Source organism: Theropithecus gelada, chromosome 2 (assembly GCF_003255815.1).
Source record: "Theropithecus gelada isolate Dixy chromosome 2, Tgel_1.0, whole genome shotgun sequence".
NCBI lineage: Eukaryota > Metazoa > Chordata > Mammalia > Primates > Cercopithecidae > Theropithecus > Theropithecus gelada.
The window spans coordinates 21,418,119-21,434,495 of record NC_037669.1 but is presented as its reverse complement, the minus strand read 5'-3'; the positions used below and the strand labels follow the sequence as shown (position 1 = coordinate 21,434,495).

Genomic DNA, 16,377 nt, shown 5'->3' with positions numbered 1-16,377 from the left:
ATATCACAGTGGATGTCTTCAAAATTAATAGGAAATATTATTCTCACTTGCTCAGATGTATCTCTAGAATGTATTATATGTTGTTTAGACTTTGCATGGTATTAAGATTGTAGTTCTTTTTCCACAGGTCTCACTGGTATCTCGCAGTCATTTGTTTTCCCTGGTTAGAAGAAGCTGTGTATGAAGATTTTCCACAAACTGTATCCCAGCAGTCCCAGGCTCAGCAGTCCCAAAATGACAACAAAACAATAGGTGACATCCATAACGTAGATGGTGTTTTTAATAATGATGACAATAATATAATGGTTACAGGCAAGAAAATGAAGTTAATGGTAGTGTAGTTATTTATTATCATTAAACCTACTTTAGCAGGATGAATAAAAAATCTGAAATTTGTAATGATAGACTCATGTATAGACAAAATATAATTCTGAAGTTGTATTCTTATATCAAGTTTTATTATGGCACTTAAAAATTACTACTTATCGATCTTATGAAATATTTCAAACATACAAAAAGTATAACTAATATGACCAACATCAATACCTGTTTCACCTGGATTAAGAAATTAAAACCTTTCCGATATAATGATAATAATCTCCTCTGTGACCACTCCCATTTCACTTGCTTTAATCCAGAAGTAACCACTACCCTAAATTTTATGTTTATTCCATAATGTATGGAATAATATGTACTATTATTTCCATTGACATTTTTTGCTTGTTTTAACTTAAAAAGATTGACAGATAAAATTGCATGTATTTACTATGTACAACATACTTTTTTTTTTTTTTTTTTAAGAGATGTTGTCTTGGTGTAGTGCAGTGGCTCAATTATAGCTCACTGCAACCTTGAACTCCTGGGCTCAAGTAATCCTCCTGCCTTACCCTCCTGATTAGTCAGGACTACAGGGTTGCACCACTTTACCTGGCTTATTTTTAAATTTTTTCTTTTGTGAAGATAGGATCTCACTATGTTGCCCAGGTGGGTCTGGAACTCCTGGCCTCAAGCAGTCCTCACACCTCAGACTCCTAAAGTATTGGGATTACAGGCGTGAGCCACCACATGTGGCTACAGCATGATATTTTGAAATATATATACGTTGTGGAATGACAAAATCTAGCTAATTAATAGTATTATAACATTTTTAAAAATACACTAGGTTTGCTAACATGACTAAGAATTCATGCCATTGATTTCCAGGCAATGCTTGAAATCCCCCATTTTTACTTAATCTAATTTCTTGTAGACTCTATTAATTTGGTTAGGTAATATAGGATCTCTTATAATTCTTCCACGAGTTTTCTTACAAGCCAGAATCTAAAGTAAATAAGCCTACTTTCTTTGAGAAAAAAGTAACAAAATTAAGTGTTTTATAGCTGTAGCCTAGGCAGTAAGCTGATTGAAAAATACCTGTTACCATTAATACTGGCCAAAACTGATGTGGGGAAAAAGACAAACTGATGAAGCAACTGATTATGTTTAATTATCTTGAAACCTCTTAAGCCTGAGATGTGTACTTACACAAAACTGTATGGTCATAGTTAGAAGCACCATTGTTAGGCAGATTAACTACCTTCTGCATTAAATAGCAGACATTTTGATTAATGAGCTGTTTTTGAATATTATCTTTTTATAGAGAATTTGCCTAGCTAACTGGTATTTCAGATCATGGCTCTGGGGTTTACCTGTTATTTGATAACAGCCAACTATTGTCAGTTTTATCTGTTGATTGAATTTTATTCATAACATTGATCATGAAAAAAATTAAATCTCAAGTATTTTTACTGTGCATCCAGTAACTGCATGAAAATTATAATTTTAAGCTTTTCTAAGTTACCTGTATAAAAAATACAATAAACATTCATAATTGCTTAATTATTTCTAACTAGATAATGATCTACATACTACTTCGACACTGTCTTTGAGTGCAGAGGATTCCCAAGTAAGTGTGTTCTTCACAGATGGGAAGGAAGAAAACTCATGAATATAATAATGTTATCTATAAAATAGAGCATAGCTAGGTGGACTCTACTGGCCCATCATTAGATTGTGCTGCTTTGTGATTCTTTTGACAGTTTTTGTGGGACTGGGGCAGAGAACAAAATACATTATTATTCTTGTATCTATTTAGCTTGCTTTAACTTTCTAGATTATTTAGTAGTTTATCTGATGTTCATCTTGGTTAACTACTTTTCTAATTTCTAAGGATCAGATTTACTTTTATTCTTTTTTATGTCAGTAATTTTTTGAACTTAGGTAATTAATCCTCTTAAGCACATTGTATATTCTACTTTATTTTCTTTCTTCCTTTTTTTTTTTTTTTTTTTTTTTTTTTGGGTCTTTTTGTCACCCAGGCTGGAGTGCAGTGGTACGATTGCGGCTCACTGCAACCTCCCCCTCCTGGATTCAAGCAATTCTCCTGCCTGGCCTCTCAAGTAGCTGGGACACAGGTGCTCACCAGCATGCACGGCTAATTTTTGTATTTTTTTTTTTTTAAATAGAGATGGAGTTTCACCATGTTGGCCAGACTTGTCTCTCACTCCTGACCTCAGGTGATCTGCCTGCCTGGGCCTCCCAAAGTGCTGAGGTTAGAGGCGTGAGCCACTGAGCCCTGCCAGAAAATTCTTTGTAAAAATCGTTCAAGGTAGACTCAAAGTGAATCCTTGTAACTCCTTAGGCTAAAACAGTTATCATTAACTCTTCTTTATTTGGCGCTCCAAACTGATCTGCATAGCCTAGGTTCAGTGTTCTAAATTGATTAAGATTGCCATTTAATGAATTTTTTTTTTTTTTTTTTGCATGTACAAATAGCAGCAGACTCCCTGGCACAGGCCTATGTCTTTACTGTCACTGATATGAAGTGTCACTTCTTACGGAGGAAGGTTTCCTTTCCTGCTGTCACAGTGGCAAAACAGGAGCATTCCTTCTTGCCTCTAGGGCCAGATTTCTCAAATTGAGTTTGTTTGGATATTCATTCTGAGACACAGTTCATGATAAGCAGGATTCCAAGGCAATTAAGTTGGGCAAACTTTGTATACTCTTTCTGTCTTAGAGAGCCATTGTGTATATTAGAATAATAAAGGCACTGAGAAGGTCTGCATTAAATAAATCTGTTTAAGTTTGGTCTGTGGTTTCTCAAACTTATGAAGAAAACAAATAACATCAACAAAACAAAATTCCCTATCCCTTTTCCCTTGTAGATTAAGGTTAAAGTGATAATCTTAACCTAATATAGATTAAGGTTCTGCATCTTATGCTTCAAAGGGAAGAAATGTGTTCCTACTGACATCATAAATTGGCGAATGTATGTAAAGACACATTAAATTAACTTGTTTATCTTTGCTTAAGATAATAACTTGGAATGGAAGTAATTAAAGTTCCAGATTGCCTTTTAGGACAAGTTAAAACTCCTTAACTACTTGAGACTGCATGTAAAAATATATAGCCTACTGTTTTAGCAGTATAATAAAATCAATACATTTGTGGAAAATAAAGTTAGCTCACTTTTGATGATGAAAATAACTATTATTTGACATTTTAATTTCAAAGTTTGAAACACTTTAAAGGAGTAACTGAATAGTAAGTTATTCAAAATAGCTTTAATTGCAGTCATAAAAATTTATGTTATTTCAGAATACCGAGTCGAGTATGTCAGTACCAAAGAAAATGTGTAAAAGGTAGGTACATGCTGTAATAAATAATACAGTTTTTTGAGGTATTTAGATATACTTTGTATACAAGTGTGTAAATCTTGATTTTGTTCTTTGCTTTTCATAGGCCATGTATTCTTATACTAGACTCCTTGAAAGCTGCTTCTGTACAAAACACAGTTCAGAATTTACGAGAGTAAGTAATGACAGTTTTACCATTCAGTCTGTCATCTAAATCCTCAGTAATTTTGAAGTTACCTTCAGAATTATTGAAAAGACTATATCAGGAATTATATTTTATTATCTATTTCAATAAGCCTTATAAATTTAATCAGTAATACCTTTAATTCTGTTAATATTCAATATTAATATTTCTAAAGGATTATATTAAAGGTAAATTCGGAATTTGTATTCATAATTGAACAGAAAGTATAGTTTTACAAAGAAGCATTGCATTGATTATCAAAAGTACCACTTTAGAAAAAAGTAGGAACTCTTTCACATTTGTATCATTATGTATATGTATGTGTAATTTTGTAATTTACTGTAGTACTTGGAAAAAACTAACGATGAAACTTTTAAAATGATTTCCTAGTTTCCTTTATTGAGTTGTGAAAGTTGAGTTGTTGAAAAAAGTCTAGCTTTATAGTTTGAAAATCACATTACATATTTTCTTTAAAGTAGCACTTGAGAGCCTCAAAATGTAGGTTGCACTGGTAAAATTCAGTCTGGAAATTTGGCTTGAGACAGCACATCTGGCAACAAATGTTTTTCCGCCTTTGTGAAAATGTTGCATACTGATAAAGAGATTTCTACTTTAGTCACTCTATTTGTTGATTATTTCAGGTATTTAGAGGTAGAGTGGGAAGTTAAACTAAAAACTCATCGTCAATTCAGCAAAACAAACATGGTGGATCTATGCCCTAAAGTTCCTAAACAGGACAATAGCAGTGATTGTGGAGTATATTTATTGCAATATGTGGAAAGCTTCTTCAAGGTATGTGAAGCTATAAATAAGTTTTTAATTCACGATTACCACCATGCAGTCATAAGTTACTGAGTGTAATAGTCCGTTCTCATGCTGCTAATAAAGACATACCTGAGACCGGGTAATTTATAAAGGAAAGAGGTTTAATTGGCTCACACTTCAGCATGGCTGGGGAGGTCTCAGGAAACTTACGATCATGGTGGAAGGGGAAGCAAACATGTCCTTTTTTACATGATAGCAGCAAGGAGAAGAATGAGAGCTGAGCAAAGGGGGAAGCCCCTTATAAAACCATCAGATCTCATGAGAACTTACTATCATGAGAATAGCATGGGGGAAACCGCCCCCATGATTCAGTTACCTCCTACCACAGTGGGGATTATAGGAACTACAATTCAAGATGAGATTTAGGTGGCAGCACAGCCAAACTATATCACTGGGCGAGCAAAGAGGCAGGTAAATGTTACAGGTAATCAAGATTTTTTTTAAAGAGAAAGAAATAGAACCACAGGTGATCCAGATACTGTAATTAGCAGATAAGAACTTTAAAATGATTTGATTAATAGGTTAGAGAAGATAAAGCCAAAGATGAAACAAAATGGATGAAGACATGGAGTATACAAAAGAAAGAAAAAATCAAATAGATGTTCTAGAGCTGAAGATGTGTAATGACATATCTGAAATTAAGAACTTATTGGACAAGTTTAATAGAGGACTAGATGCAGTAGAAGATAGGATTAGTGAAATTAAAGGACAATAAAGTATCCAGCAATAGCCCAGAGAGAAAAAAGAATGTAAAGAAGAGAACAGAGCTTAAGAGACAAATATGAAACAGTATAATTTACTGTTTGAAAGGTGTAATTTACATGTTACTGGAGTCCCAGCAAGATTGGAGAGAAAGAGAATAGGGCAGAGACAGTATTTTAAATGAAAATTTCTAAAATGAAAAGATCTGTTTATTCAAGAAGCTCAGAAAACTATAGCTGGAGAAGTACAATGACAAACATAGGTGTTATTTTCTAGTTCACAGAGACTTTGTAGGAACTGTAGCAGTATTAAAAATGAAATTTTAAATAGCAAGGAATCACTCTTTGCTTTTTGAACTGTCAGCTCATTACTTCAGTCATTACCACTATTATTTACGAAGATGGGTCTAGTAGCAGGATGTCTTTGACCAGAAGTCGGCTTGGAGGATGCTTAACGGTACTTAGAAAGCATGAGAGTTATAATATGCAGCTACAACTTTTTGATGTCTTTAATATGAGAGAGGAAGGATAATATATAGTAAAATACAGTACACATTTTGGAAATCATTAAATATCTATTATGTTGGGTTTTTTTCTCCCTTTTTTATTCTACACTAGAACTTCATCATCGGGTGTCAGGTTCTGGCCCTCTCATAGCCTTTCCAAATAGATTTGATTTTGTGTTTCGAATATCCAGATTGCCTTATTACATAATGTATTCCGAGTTTGTTTGTTACGTAATTCTACTTTATATAGCCCAGTCAATAGAATATACATCTAATACAGGATGAAGCACCATGTAAGATTCCTGGGAAAAACCTCAAAAATCTAAGCCTCGTGTTTTGTAAATTTGGTGCACTAATATAAGATAGCTTAGATTTAAAACATGGGCTTAAGGCAGATTGCTCAAAACCTATGGGACTTTGTAAGTAAGCCCTAATAAAAATAATATTACGTCTAATAAAAATATTGGCACAGTAATTCTCCACTAGCATTTGCTCCTGGACTCACAATCAGTCCATCCTTTCAGCCATACACCCTGGGCTCTTAATTCCTTCTTCAAGATGTAAGTCCTTCTTACCTCTGGCTTCTAATAATTTTATCAAGTTTATAAACATATGCTAAGGATAGCCCTTTTCAGAAATTTTTTTTTTTTTTTTTAAACACAGGGGGAAACGTCCTGTGGTTGCAATTTGCGATTTCCTGGTTAAGCTTAACATCATTGAAACAGTAGTGATTCTTGAAGCCATAAGTCAGCTATTTCTTACACCGAAAGAAGGCACTTGGCAGGATTTTCCATTTCTAATCTGAGATTTTTCATTAACTACTAAGGCTTTCTCTTTAATATTTCAAAATCTTAACATGTTGGGAAAAGTTGTGATAAAACCAACTTCATTCTGAATCATTCTTTATTTACCAATTCTGTTTGTGCTAATTCACTTAAACATACATTGTAGCAGAACAGAGTATTTAATTTTGATATTTAGAAGTTAGCAATTTGATAAAAATGTTCTAAAATTGATTGTGGAAGTGGTTACACTGTGAATATACTAAAAATGCTCAATTGTATGCTATTGGTGAATTGTATTATGTGAATTATATCTTAATATAATTGTTATTTTAAAAAAGTTAGCAATTTGTCATTTCTTATAAAAATGAAGTTAAAACAAATTTGAAATTATGCTGCTAAAGTGATTGCACTCTTTTTTTCCTCTCATTAGGATCCTATTGTTAATTTTGAACTTCCAATTCATTTGGAGAAATGGTTTCCTCGTCATGTAATAAAGACCAAACGGGAAGATATTCGAGAGCTCATCTTGAAACTTCATTTACAGCAACAGAAGGGCAGCAGTAGCTAGTTAATCTGTACAAACATGACACAGATGTTCTCTAAGATTACTGGAAAGCCTCTTACTAGCATTTGTGTTAGCCAGCTCACAGAGAAGAAAATAACTTGCAGTAGTTTTATAATAAGTCATTGGAACATTATTTAAAATAGGATATATTATTAGAATTGTTGGGATCTTATAAATGGAGTGGGAATGGGGGTGATACAGATAAACTTATTAGATATAAATTAAAATTTTATAAATATTTCATATTTTTCTGAGTAAATATGCTTGGATTATGCAATAGCATAGGTAATATGGAAATGTTTTGTAGATAATAAAACTTACATGATCTGTACTTCCACATGACTGGGTGTTGAGGGGAGTGAAAGCCTCCCTGGTGCCAGCCCCAGTGCTTGTCAAATTTGTTGGCAAGTCACATCATATTGTAATTCTGTTCTTTGCAGCTCAAGCATGCAGTATGAATACTGTGTATTTTTTAAAAAAGAATTTAGTATCAAGGCTTCAGAAAATGCCATTTATGGCATCCCTTCTGTATGTAACAAAAAGACATTCTTAATGTTAGGAAGATTATAAAAATTCGCTCTTTTAAAGTGCAGCTTATTATTCTCAATTGCTAAATGCGATTACTCTGCTCTTTTTTTTTTTTCATTTCTTTTGATGTCATATGTGAGCATCCTATAATTTAGTTCATTTGTTCAGGGTAAAATCTGAAACAAAAAATTTTACTTGTGCAAAATAGTTTTTTAAAAATTATCCATGTAGCTCAACTTGAGGTACTGCTATATAAATATTCACTCTTACATTATCACGGAATTTATGTATAATTTCTGTAATATAGAAGATAAAATTGATGTCCTCATAACTTTAACAAAGAAAACCCTCGGTCCTATTTATTAATGGTTAGAATTAAATATATAATTTTATAGCTCAATTTACCCAGTATTCATTTGCAAAGCCAGATTGCTCTTACTGCTTTTATATTTTTAAATTGTAGCTTTTAGAGACCTATGATCCTCATGGAACTTAATTTTTTATTAAATATTCAGGTAACAGTTCTGAATTCATGTGATAATGGTGGCATTGTGTATGATTAAGCACTTCAGAACTTTCTAATGTTATCAGGAGTATTTTGAGGGAGATATGATTATATTGTATTTTCTCAGATAAGAAAAATGTTTTTTAACAATATTAATCTGTTTTAAGCATCTCTTAGATTTACATTATAACTATGTAAAGCAGTGAAGCAAAGGCAATTTAAGATAAAGCTAGAAAGTCTGAACATTTTATTTCAAAATCATATGAATTGAGGTTGTCACTTAAGCCTCAGTATTCTTAGCTTTTGATTTTGTCGCTATCTTTATATTATTAAAGATATTTGTCTTTTGGATATTTCATATAAAGATGGCTATAATTACATATTTCATTCCCAATTTGTGTGTGTTGGGGGGTACTTTTAAAGGTGACTATTGTTTTGTACATCTAATTTTGGGAAAGCAAGTCTATAAGTCATCTTGTGATTTCTTAATGTTTTTGTTTGTATGTTTTTCAAAGATACCACTGTCCTTTATCATGTTTTGAAGATTGTTTAAAATTCGTTTTCCTAAATTAATGTGCAAATAATGTTTTGAGGATATCAGTGTTTTATATTAAACATATTTCCAATTCATTAAATTGAGGTGTAATTTTTTTCCTTAAGAAACATGAGTTACTGTTAGAAATAAATTTCCAGTTGTATGCTGCTCTGTGTGTATCGTGAAATTGATGCTTATATTAATTTTTCCTCATAGCTTAATAAGCATATAGTTTGAGTGTCATTTCAGTTCAGGGAAATTATTTTAACATCTACTACTAGCAGGCATTTTGCTAGGCACAAAAAGTGAATGATAGCTTTTGTTCCTGAGTCATTTATGGACATGTGAACATTTTAAATATTTTCTGGTAAGAACAACCATAGAGTTGCTTTGGGAATGCAGGAGGGAGCTCAGCCTAGAGGGGTGTGTGTGTGTGTGTGTGTGTTAGTGAGGCGGTAGAGAGACAGGGGGCTGTTAGTGAACAAAGCAAGCCTTCCTCGAGAAGATAATATTATTTTAAATTCACAGCTCCTAGGATGTTACAAAAAAAAAAAAAATAGAAAAAATTAGCCAGGCGTGGTGGCGGGTGCCTGTAGTCTCAGCTACCAGGGAGGCTGAGGCAGGAGAATGGCGTGAACGCGGGAGGTGGAGCTTGCGGTAAGCCAATATCGTGCCACTGCACCCCAAAAGAATGAGGAGATCCCTGGGCGACAGAGCGAGACTCCGTCTCAAAAAAAAAAAAAGTTATTTAAATCATATCCAATCACCTAATTAGGACTTTTAAAAAGTTTAATACCTTTTGAAATCAACTTATTTTATGCCAAGAGGAAAAATAGGTTTAGACTTGGCATATAGAACCCATCCTTAATCTTGTTCCAGCCTATATCCTATTCTCATCTTTCCATTGTCCTCTACTTTTGCAGTTGTATAAAAGTATTCGTTCATGCATTTAGGGTACTTCCCTCTGCAGTCTCTTGTAACTAAGCTTGTCCCTGTGGAAATTTGGAAACTTAGCCCATGCGTTGTTAAGAGGCACAGTTCTGTGTGTATGAGGCTTCTGTCTGCTTCTGTGGCCTGCTCCCACCCAGATAGTCTCTTCTGTTACAACTTCGTGCATCGTTCTTGGGGGCTGGAAAAATCAGAGTCAGGGCTTCTATAAAGACTCCAGATGAAGATGTACTTTACTTGAAATTGTTATTATAACACTGTTTCCTGTGCCGTGTTTCTCTACAAAGTAAGCCTGGAGCCACGTTTTGGACTGTTGTCCCATGAGTGTGAATGTCACTTTGAACCCAAGACTACAGATGCTTGTGTGGAGTGGGGGTTGTGACATTGTACCTCCATACCTTTTCACCACTTCTTGTGAACTTTATTTTTTCAAAATTGAACTTAAGTGTTACCACCCCTACACCTACTCAAACAATAATTCATTCCCCCTCCTGCTCCCCTGTAGCAATTCGTATATACTTCTCTAATTACTGTTTTATATTACTTGTATACACGTTTTTCTCCTTAGACTGTAAGCTCCTCAGAGACTGGAAGCATTTTTCCATTTCCGGCATTAAGTATCTTAGTAGCATATAGTAAACACTCAGAAAATTTTGTTGAGTCAATAATGATCCTTGACTGATTTGTAATTAAGTTTAGATGAAGGAATCTGTATTTGTTGTCTCTAAAGCAGAGTTTTATGTTTAGTTTCTCATATGCTTATGATTTCTTGAAGCATAAAAGGTTCAAGGACCATCCTATGAGATTTTGAAATATTTCCTAAAAAGAATGTCCTTAAATAAAAGCTCAACAAATATATTTTTTGAGTAAACATTAGAGAGAGAATCTGTTTCATCTGTAGGAAAAAAATCCAAAATTCTTGCTAAAACTTTGAAGGTATTCCATAATCAATCTCAACTTTTCAGCCTTCATTCCCAATCTATTTGCTGTATACTCTTATCCTGCTCTAGCAAATATCTTCCTATTTTCTTTATAAAACAGTGTACTTTTCCACCTTATTGATCACTACCAGGGATTTCTTTTCTAACTCTTCGTTCTTCCCACTAACAATCCTTACTTTTGCCCACTGAAATACTGAAATGCCAAGTAGGCCATTCAAGGCGCAGCTGAAACACCCACCCCCTGCTTCGCCCCCACCCCCTTTCTTTTTCTAGTTGGAGTTACTCTTGCTTTTGGATTCCTATGACACAAACTTATAGCAGGCATCACCTGCTTTGTATCATAGATACAGTTATTCTAAGAATGATGCAGTTCAAAGTTACAAATAAATGTCAAGTTAAATTGAATTTGTAAAATGGTGATTATATTTCGAAACAAATGAACCCATCTAATTTCTTTTACTTCTTTTTTTGAAGTACAGTTATACCAACTATATTTTATAGGATATAATATAATACATGTTTTAGAAGTTTTTATGTAAATTATTTGAAATATAAGTTAATGGAAAATTTATTTTGGAGCTTGAATAAAATAGAATTTCAAAGCTTGAAACATCTTTGGACTTTGTGAACACTTGTAATACAAAACAATTACTGTTTACAAAGTTTACTAGTAATACAAATACAAAGTTTACAGAGAACTTTCATATCTCTTAATTCTTGACAATGACCCTGTGATACACGTAGATATTATCACATGTAATTTCTTTGGTGAATAAACCGGCTCGAAGAGCTTAGGTTATTTACCGAAATCAAATAGTAAGTGGTAAAACCAGGATTTGAGCCCAGGTTTTCTGTCTAAATATAGGAATCTTTCTAGATTACTATGATTCTCAGTTTTTTTAACTTTTTGGTCAAGGCCATCAAAAAGAATAATTTCCAACTAATATTTGTTACCTAAGAGTTGTCCCTTGTTCTGAATTGTCAATATGAAGCTTTTCTTAAGATTAAACTTTGACTTAGCTAATAAAATTTTTGGCTTTTTTCCTCCTACCATACAATAAATTTGGCAAATAAGTTTCTTATAAACTTACCAGTATTTTGCAAATGCAACTATGCACATGTATTTAATGGTCATTTAGGTTTGTTAGCTTTTATAAAGGCTGAAAATGTGGTTTATTTGAGGCTGTATTGAAAAAATATACTTGAGCTTTTCCTAAAGCATAAAATAACATTGAGGGTGATTTAGCTAACACAATTAGTCAAGGATTCTCAAGAGAAATGCGGTTTAGATCTTTACAATATGTTTTTTTTTTTTTAGAGGATTTTCCCAGAGATAACATGAAATAAAATATAATCTCATTGCTATTTGATAGTAAATCCTAGCTTCCACAGATATTCTGATGAATTGCTTTCTACTAGGTTTATTTGATTTAAAAAACTGTTCTAATATAGAGAATTTCATCTGCAGAGAAAATCTTTTCTTGGTTAAGAGTTCCTCATATAGATAAACATACTGGGTCTCACATTTAATGGCAAAGTAAACAACAAAGTTATCACACAGCTATCATTTATATTAAGTGCTTAGTATGTTCTGGGCACTATTCTAAGAAATGTGAAGATCAAATTAGTTAATTAGTTAGTTTAATCCTCACATTAGCTCTACCATGAGTTTACTATTTCTATTCCATTTTATAGGAAAGGAAGGAGACAAAGTAAGTGATTTTTCTATCAAGGAAGGAAATTTGCAAGAGAGTAGTTTCAATACAAAAACTAAATTTGTATGTAGCTCTGTATTGAAGTAGGTAAGTATAGTCAGTCTGGACATTTTATGCTTATACATCTTAGTCCCTAGGAAAACCCAGAAAACGTGAATCTATCAGGTTCAACTGATAGATTCAGAAAAGGTGGAAAAATCAGTGAATTGTATGTGAAACACATTATTCTTAGTGGACTGCTTGTTAAAGGCAAGGAGAGTGTTAGTAAAGAGCTTAGCTAGATTAGAATAAAGAAATTGTCTCTCTCCATCTGTTCTAATTAGCTTATCTCACCAGCTTTTATAGCATGCTGGTTATTTCAGAAAAGAAGTGAGAGCTACTTTGAAAGGACAACCATTTTTCTTTACACTAATTTATAATGGTTTTGAAGTGGTTGTTCATTCTCAAACATAGACTTTTAAATGTTAGGTCTTTCCTATAACTCGTTGTTATTGGAAGTTTCAAGGATTTGGACGCTCAGTTAAGGATTTTGTCCTCTCCTCATTCCTTTGGTTTTGGCCCAAATGATTATGTTTCCTCTTTTTGGGAAGATTTCTCTGGGTATTTTGATATTTGTCCTGATAGGAGACTTTCCATCATTAACAGGTATTTAAAAATCTGCATTTGTTTTTATCTTTCCATGTCTGTAGTATATGCTCTTCAAAAATAACATTATTTGATGTGATTGCTGCAAGAAATTGAATCAAATACTACTTTATTAATCTTTGATATTGCTTCATTTAAGCCGTTTTAAAATATCTCCAATAATTTTGGTTTTCCCTCCTCATTAGTAATTTCCGGTTTAGACCTTTTTTTATTTTGTTGAAATTGGATGTGTATTTACTTGATTTTGATAACAATCTTGAATGAAAGGAGTGGGAGTTGAATGGAAAAAGATTGAATGCTTCACTCCTCTTTTCCTTAGATATGCCTGCCTGCCTATGATTTGGGCATTGGCTTCTATATCTTAATGTAGCACAAGCGTCAGTTTTTCTTTAGTTGTTACCTTTTGTACTGTATCTTCATCATCAGAAGACTTGACTATACTTTCATTCTGTAGCACAAACCTACTTATCTTTAGAGGAGATCCAAGAACCCAAGAGTGCAGTTTCTTTTCTCCTGCCTGAAGAATCAACAGATCTTTCTCTAGCTACCAAAAAGAAACAGCCTCTGGACCTCAGAGAAACTGAAAGACAGTGGTTACTCAGAAGGCGGAGATCTATTCTGTTTCCTAATGGAGTAAAAATCTGCCCAGATGAAAGTGTTACAGAGGCTGTGGCAAATCATGTGAAGTATTTTAAAGTCCGAGGTAAGCAAACATCCAAATCCTTCAGCTCCATAATGAAATTCAAACATAGTTTAATCATTTATTAGATAACATTGTAAATTAAAGTTTATGATAATTTAGACAAGACTGAGCCAAAACTACCTTTCTACGGCTAAGAATATAGTGCTAATGTAACTTCAGAGAACAGTTTACATTAAGAGAGGAGGTATGTTTTTTTCCAGTGCCCTCCAACTAAGGCAATAGTAACATTTAATAGTGACATGCACTTAACCAAAGGAAGAACGTTCATGATTTGAGTTTGTAGCTTTTGGTGCGTTATGTAAGAAACTTTTTTCACATGAGGGCAGTCACAATAAGATGTCTTTCATTAATTTCAATAACGTACTCAGAAAGGAAATGTCTTAAATCTTTTTAAGCACTTCAGAAATACCAGTTTATGTTTTGGACTACATTAATTTTAGTTTTTACTTCTTCTTTACAGTAAATGCCTAAGTACACTCACAAAATAGCTCTACTTTGGTAGAGCTCTACTTTGGTAGAGCTATTTTGTGAGTGTACTCTATAGCTCGTTTTATTGCCTATTTATTGATAGTTATTATATATACAAATATAATCAGTTTCTATATTTTATAGTTTAGATATTCTACAGATTCACACAGGTTGCTCTCTAGTTGGTACACATACAACTTTTTACATCTAAAGTGATGGCATTTCTGAAACTCACATTTTATTTTGTCTTTAATTAAACAGTATTCTTGATCTCATACTTTTTATGTAAGTCAATTCTGTTTCTCATATATTTACTAACATTGCTTAATTGACCTTAGTATGTTCCTTAGACATTTGAAGGATTCCCAAACTTTGCTTTTTACTGCTCAAGAACCAATAAAAAGCCATAATATGGATGTGATGTTAGTAAACAAGGTGGAGATAGATGATGAAGTGATTGTAAAATTAGGCTTTTAAATTCATGCATTTATTCATTAATTCATTCAACAAATGTTCATTGAACCCGAATTTTCCAGGCACTGGATTATATGAACCTTCTGTCTGAGCTGCTACTTTATCTTCTTTATTTTCCTCTTCCTGTCCTTCCCTTCTTCCCTTCTCATGAAAGTTTTAAAAACACAATAAAAATTTAATATAATACCAGCTATTACACATATTTATATATTTGATATTTTTGTTTGTTAAAGTAGTACAATGTATTATATTGGCAGCTCTTTTTTATGAGTGTATTTATATTTCTTGATTGTATTTGGGAGCTATCAAACATTACTGTGCAATAAGCTTTCCTTTTGCTTTTTAAATGGAGATCCATAGACCTGGAATTTTGAATATAGGCCATATGCCAGAAATGGAAAATTCCAAAGACGGTGGGAAGAGAATAAAGGAACTGAAGGTGAATGAGAATGACAGTTAATTTATCAATATTTGATTTCTACCACCTGGATTTTTACTTTATATTATTATTATTATTATTATTTATTGTTACTATTTTTTGGAACGACTCTCATTCTGTCGTCCAGGCTGGAGTGCAGTGGCACGATCTCGGCTCACTGCATCCTCCACTTCCTGGGTTCAAGTGATTCTCCTGCCTCAGCCTCCCGAGTAGCTGGGATTACAGGCACATGCCACCACGCCTAGGTTTTTTTTTTTTTTTTTGTATTTTTACTAGACATGGTGTCTCACTGTACTTTATATTATTTTAAAATAAAACTATCTTGGTATTTTGGGAACTGATTAAATAGTGAAGAGGAAATAACCAATCATGTAAGGGATTTGGTCATAACTTTTGATTGACTTGCTCTTGTTTTTATAAATTCAAGAGATACTGTTGAAAAAGGAGCTGACAAAAATGAAGATAAAGCATTCCTAGAATAATTGATTTTAAAATACAGATGCTATGAATAGGATCCTTGAAAAGGGATCTCATACAGCTAAGATGGTTGGCACACGACATCAAGATTATAGTTGAGAGAGCTGTTACTGGTCATGGTAAAGAGTAAATATTTCATTCATTATGTTTTTAAAATTTGAGATAAATGAGTATTTTAACATAGGTCTCGCTTGATTTTGAAGAGATAATCGTATTATGCCCTTAACACCAAATGCTTGCAATTTAGAGGGAGGGAGTTATTCAATGTCCAACTAAGGATCTTAGCTCTTTCTACCAAGCCAATTCAGTCTAATGGTTTGCTCAATTTTTCCTTCATACAGAATTTGGTATTAATTGCTAGTTTTTGTAACAAATTTGAAAAGTGTTTCTAAGGAAGACACAACTGTATTTAACCTAATGTTTTGTAAAATTAAACAGCATACTAGGATGCCCCTCTCTTTTTTTAAAAAAAAATTCGTTGTTGGACTTTTTAAAATATAGCTTTATTGAGGTATATTTTAATGGAATATAGCCTGCGTATATTTAAAGTATACTATTTCATTAGTTTTGACAAATTTACCCTTGAAACCATCTTATAGTTAAGAAAATAAACCTATCAATAACTCTTAAATGTTTCTTTTTTTTTTTTTTTTTTTTTTTTTTGAGACAGAGTCTCTTTTTTTCCCCGGCGGGGTGGGGTGGGTTTCGCTCTGTTCTCCAGAAACAGCCCTCCCCCGGTGTGACCCCTTGTCCTTCCTT

At 33.1% G+C, this 16,377-nt stretch overlaps 2 protein-coding genes across 2 annotated transcripts in view; both read left to right on the top strand.

Annotated features, from left to right (window-relative positions):
- SENP7 (SUMO specific peptidase 7) overlaps positions 1–8,976 on the top strand; it is a 199,254-nt gene extending 190,278 nt beyond the window's left edge. The window contains exons 19-24 of the mRNA XM_025374920.1: positions 128–252; positions 1,893–1,945; positions 3,637–3,680; positions 3,781–3,849; positions 4,500–4,650; positions 7,106–8,976. Coding sequence (XP_025230705.1) covers positions 128–252; positions 1,893–1,945; positions 3,637–3,680; positions 3,781–3,849; positions 4,500–4,650; positions 7,106–7,243 — 580 coding nt within the window. The 3' untranslated portion in view covers positions 7,244–8,976. The remainder of the gene's footprint in view (positions 1–127; positions 253–1,892; positions 1,946–3,636; positions 3,681–3,780; positions 3,850–4,499; positions 4,651–7,105) is intronic.
- A 3,779-nt stretch (positions 8,977–12,755) lies between these two features.
- Positions 12,756–16,377, top strand: part of IMPG2 (interphotoreceptor matrix proteoglycan 2) — a 99,163-nt gene continuing 95,541 nt past the window's right edge. The window contains exons 1-2 of the mRNA XM_025376459.1: positions 12,756–13,057; positions 13,512–13,760. Coding sequence (XP_025232244.1) covers positions 12,976–13,057; positions 13,512–13,760 — 331 coding nt within the window. The 5' untranslated portion in view covers positions 12,756–12,975. The remainder of the gene's footprint in view (positions 13,058–13,511; positions 13,761–16,377) is intronic.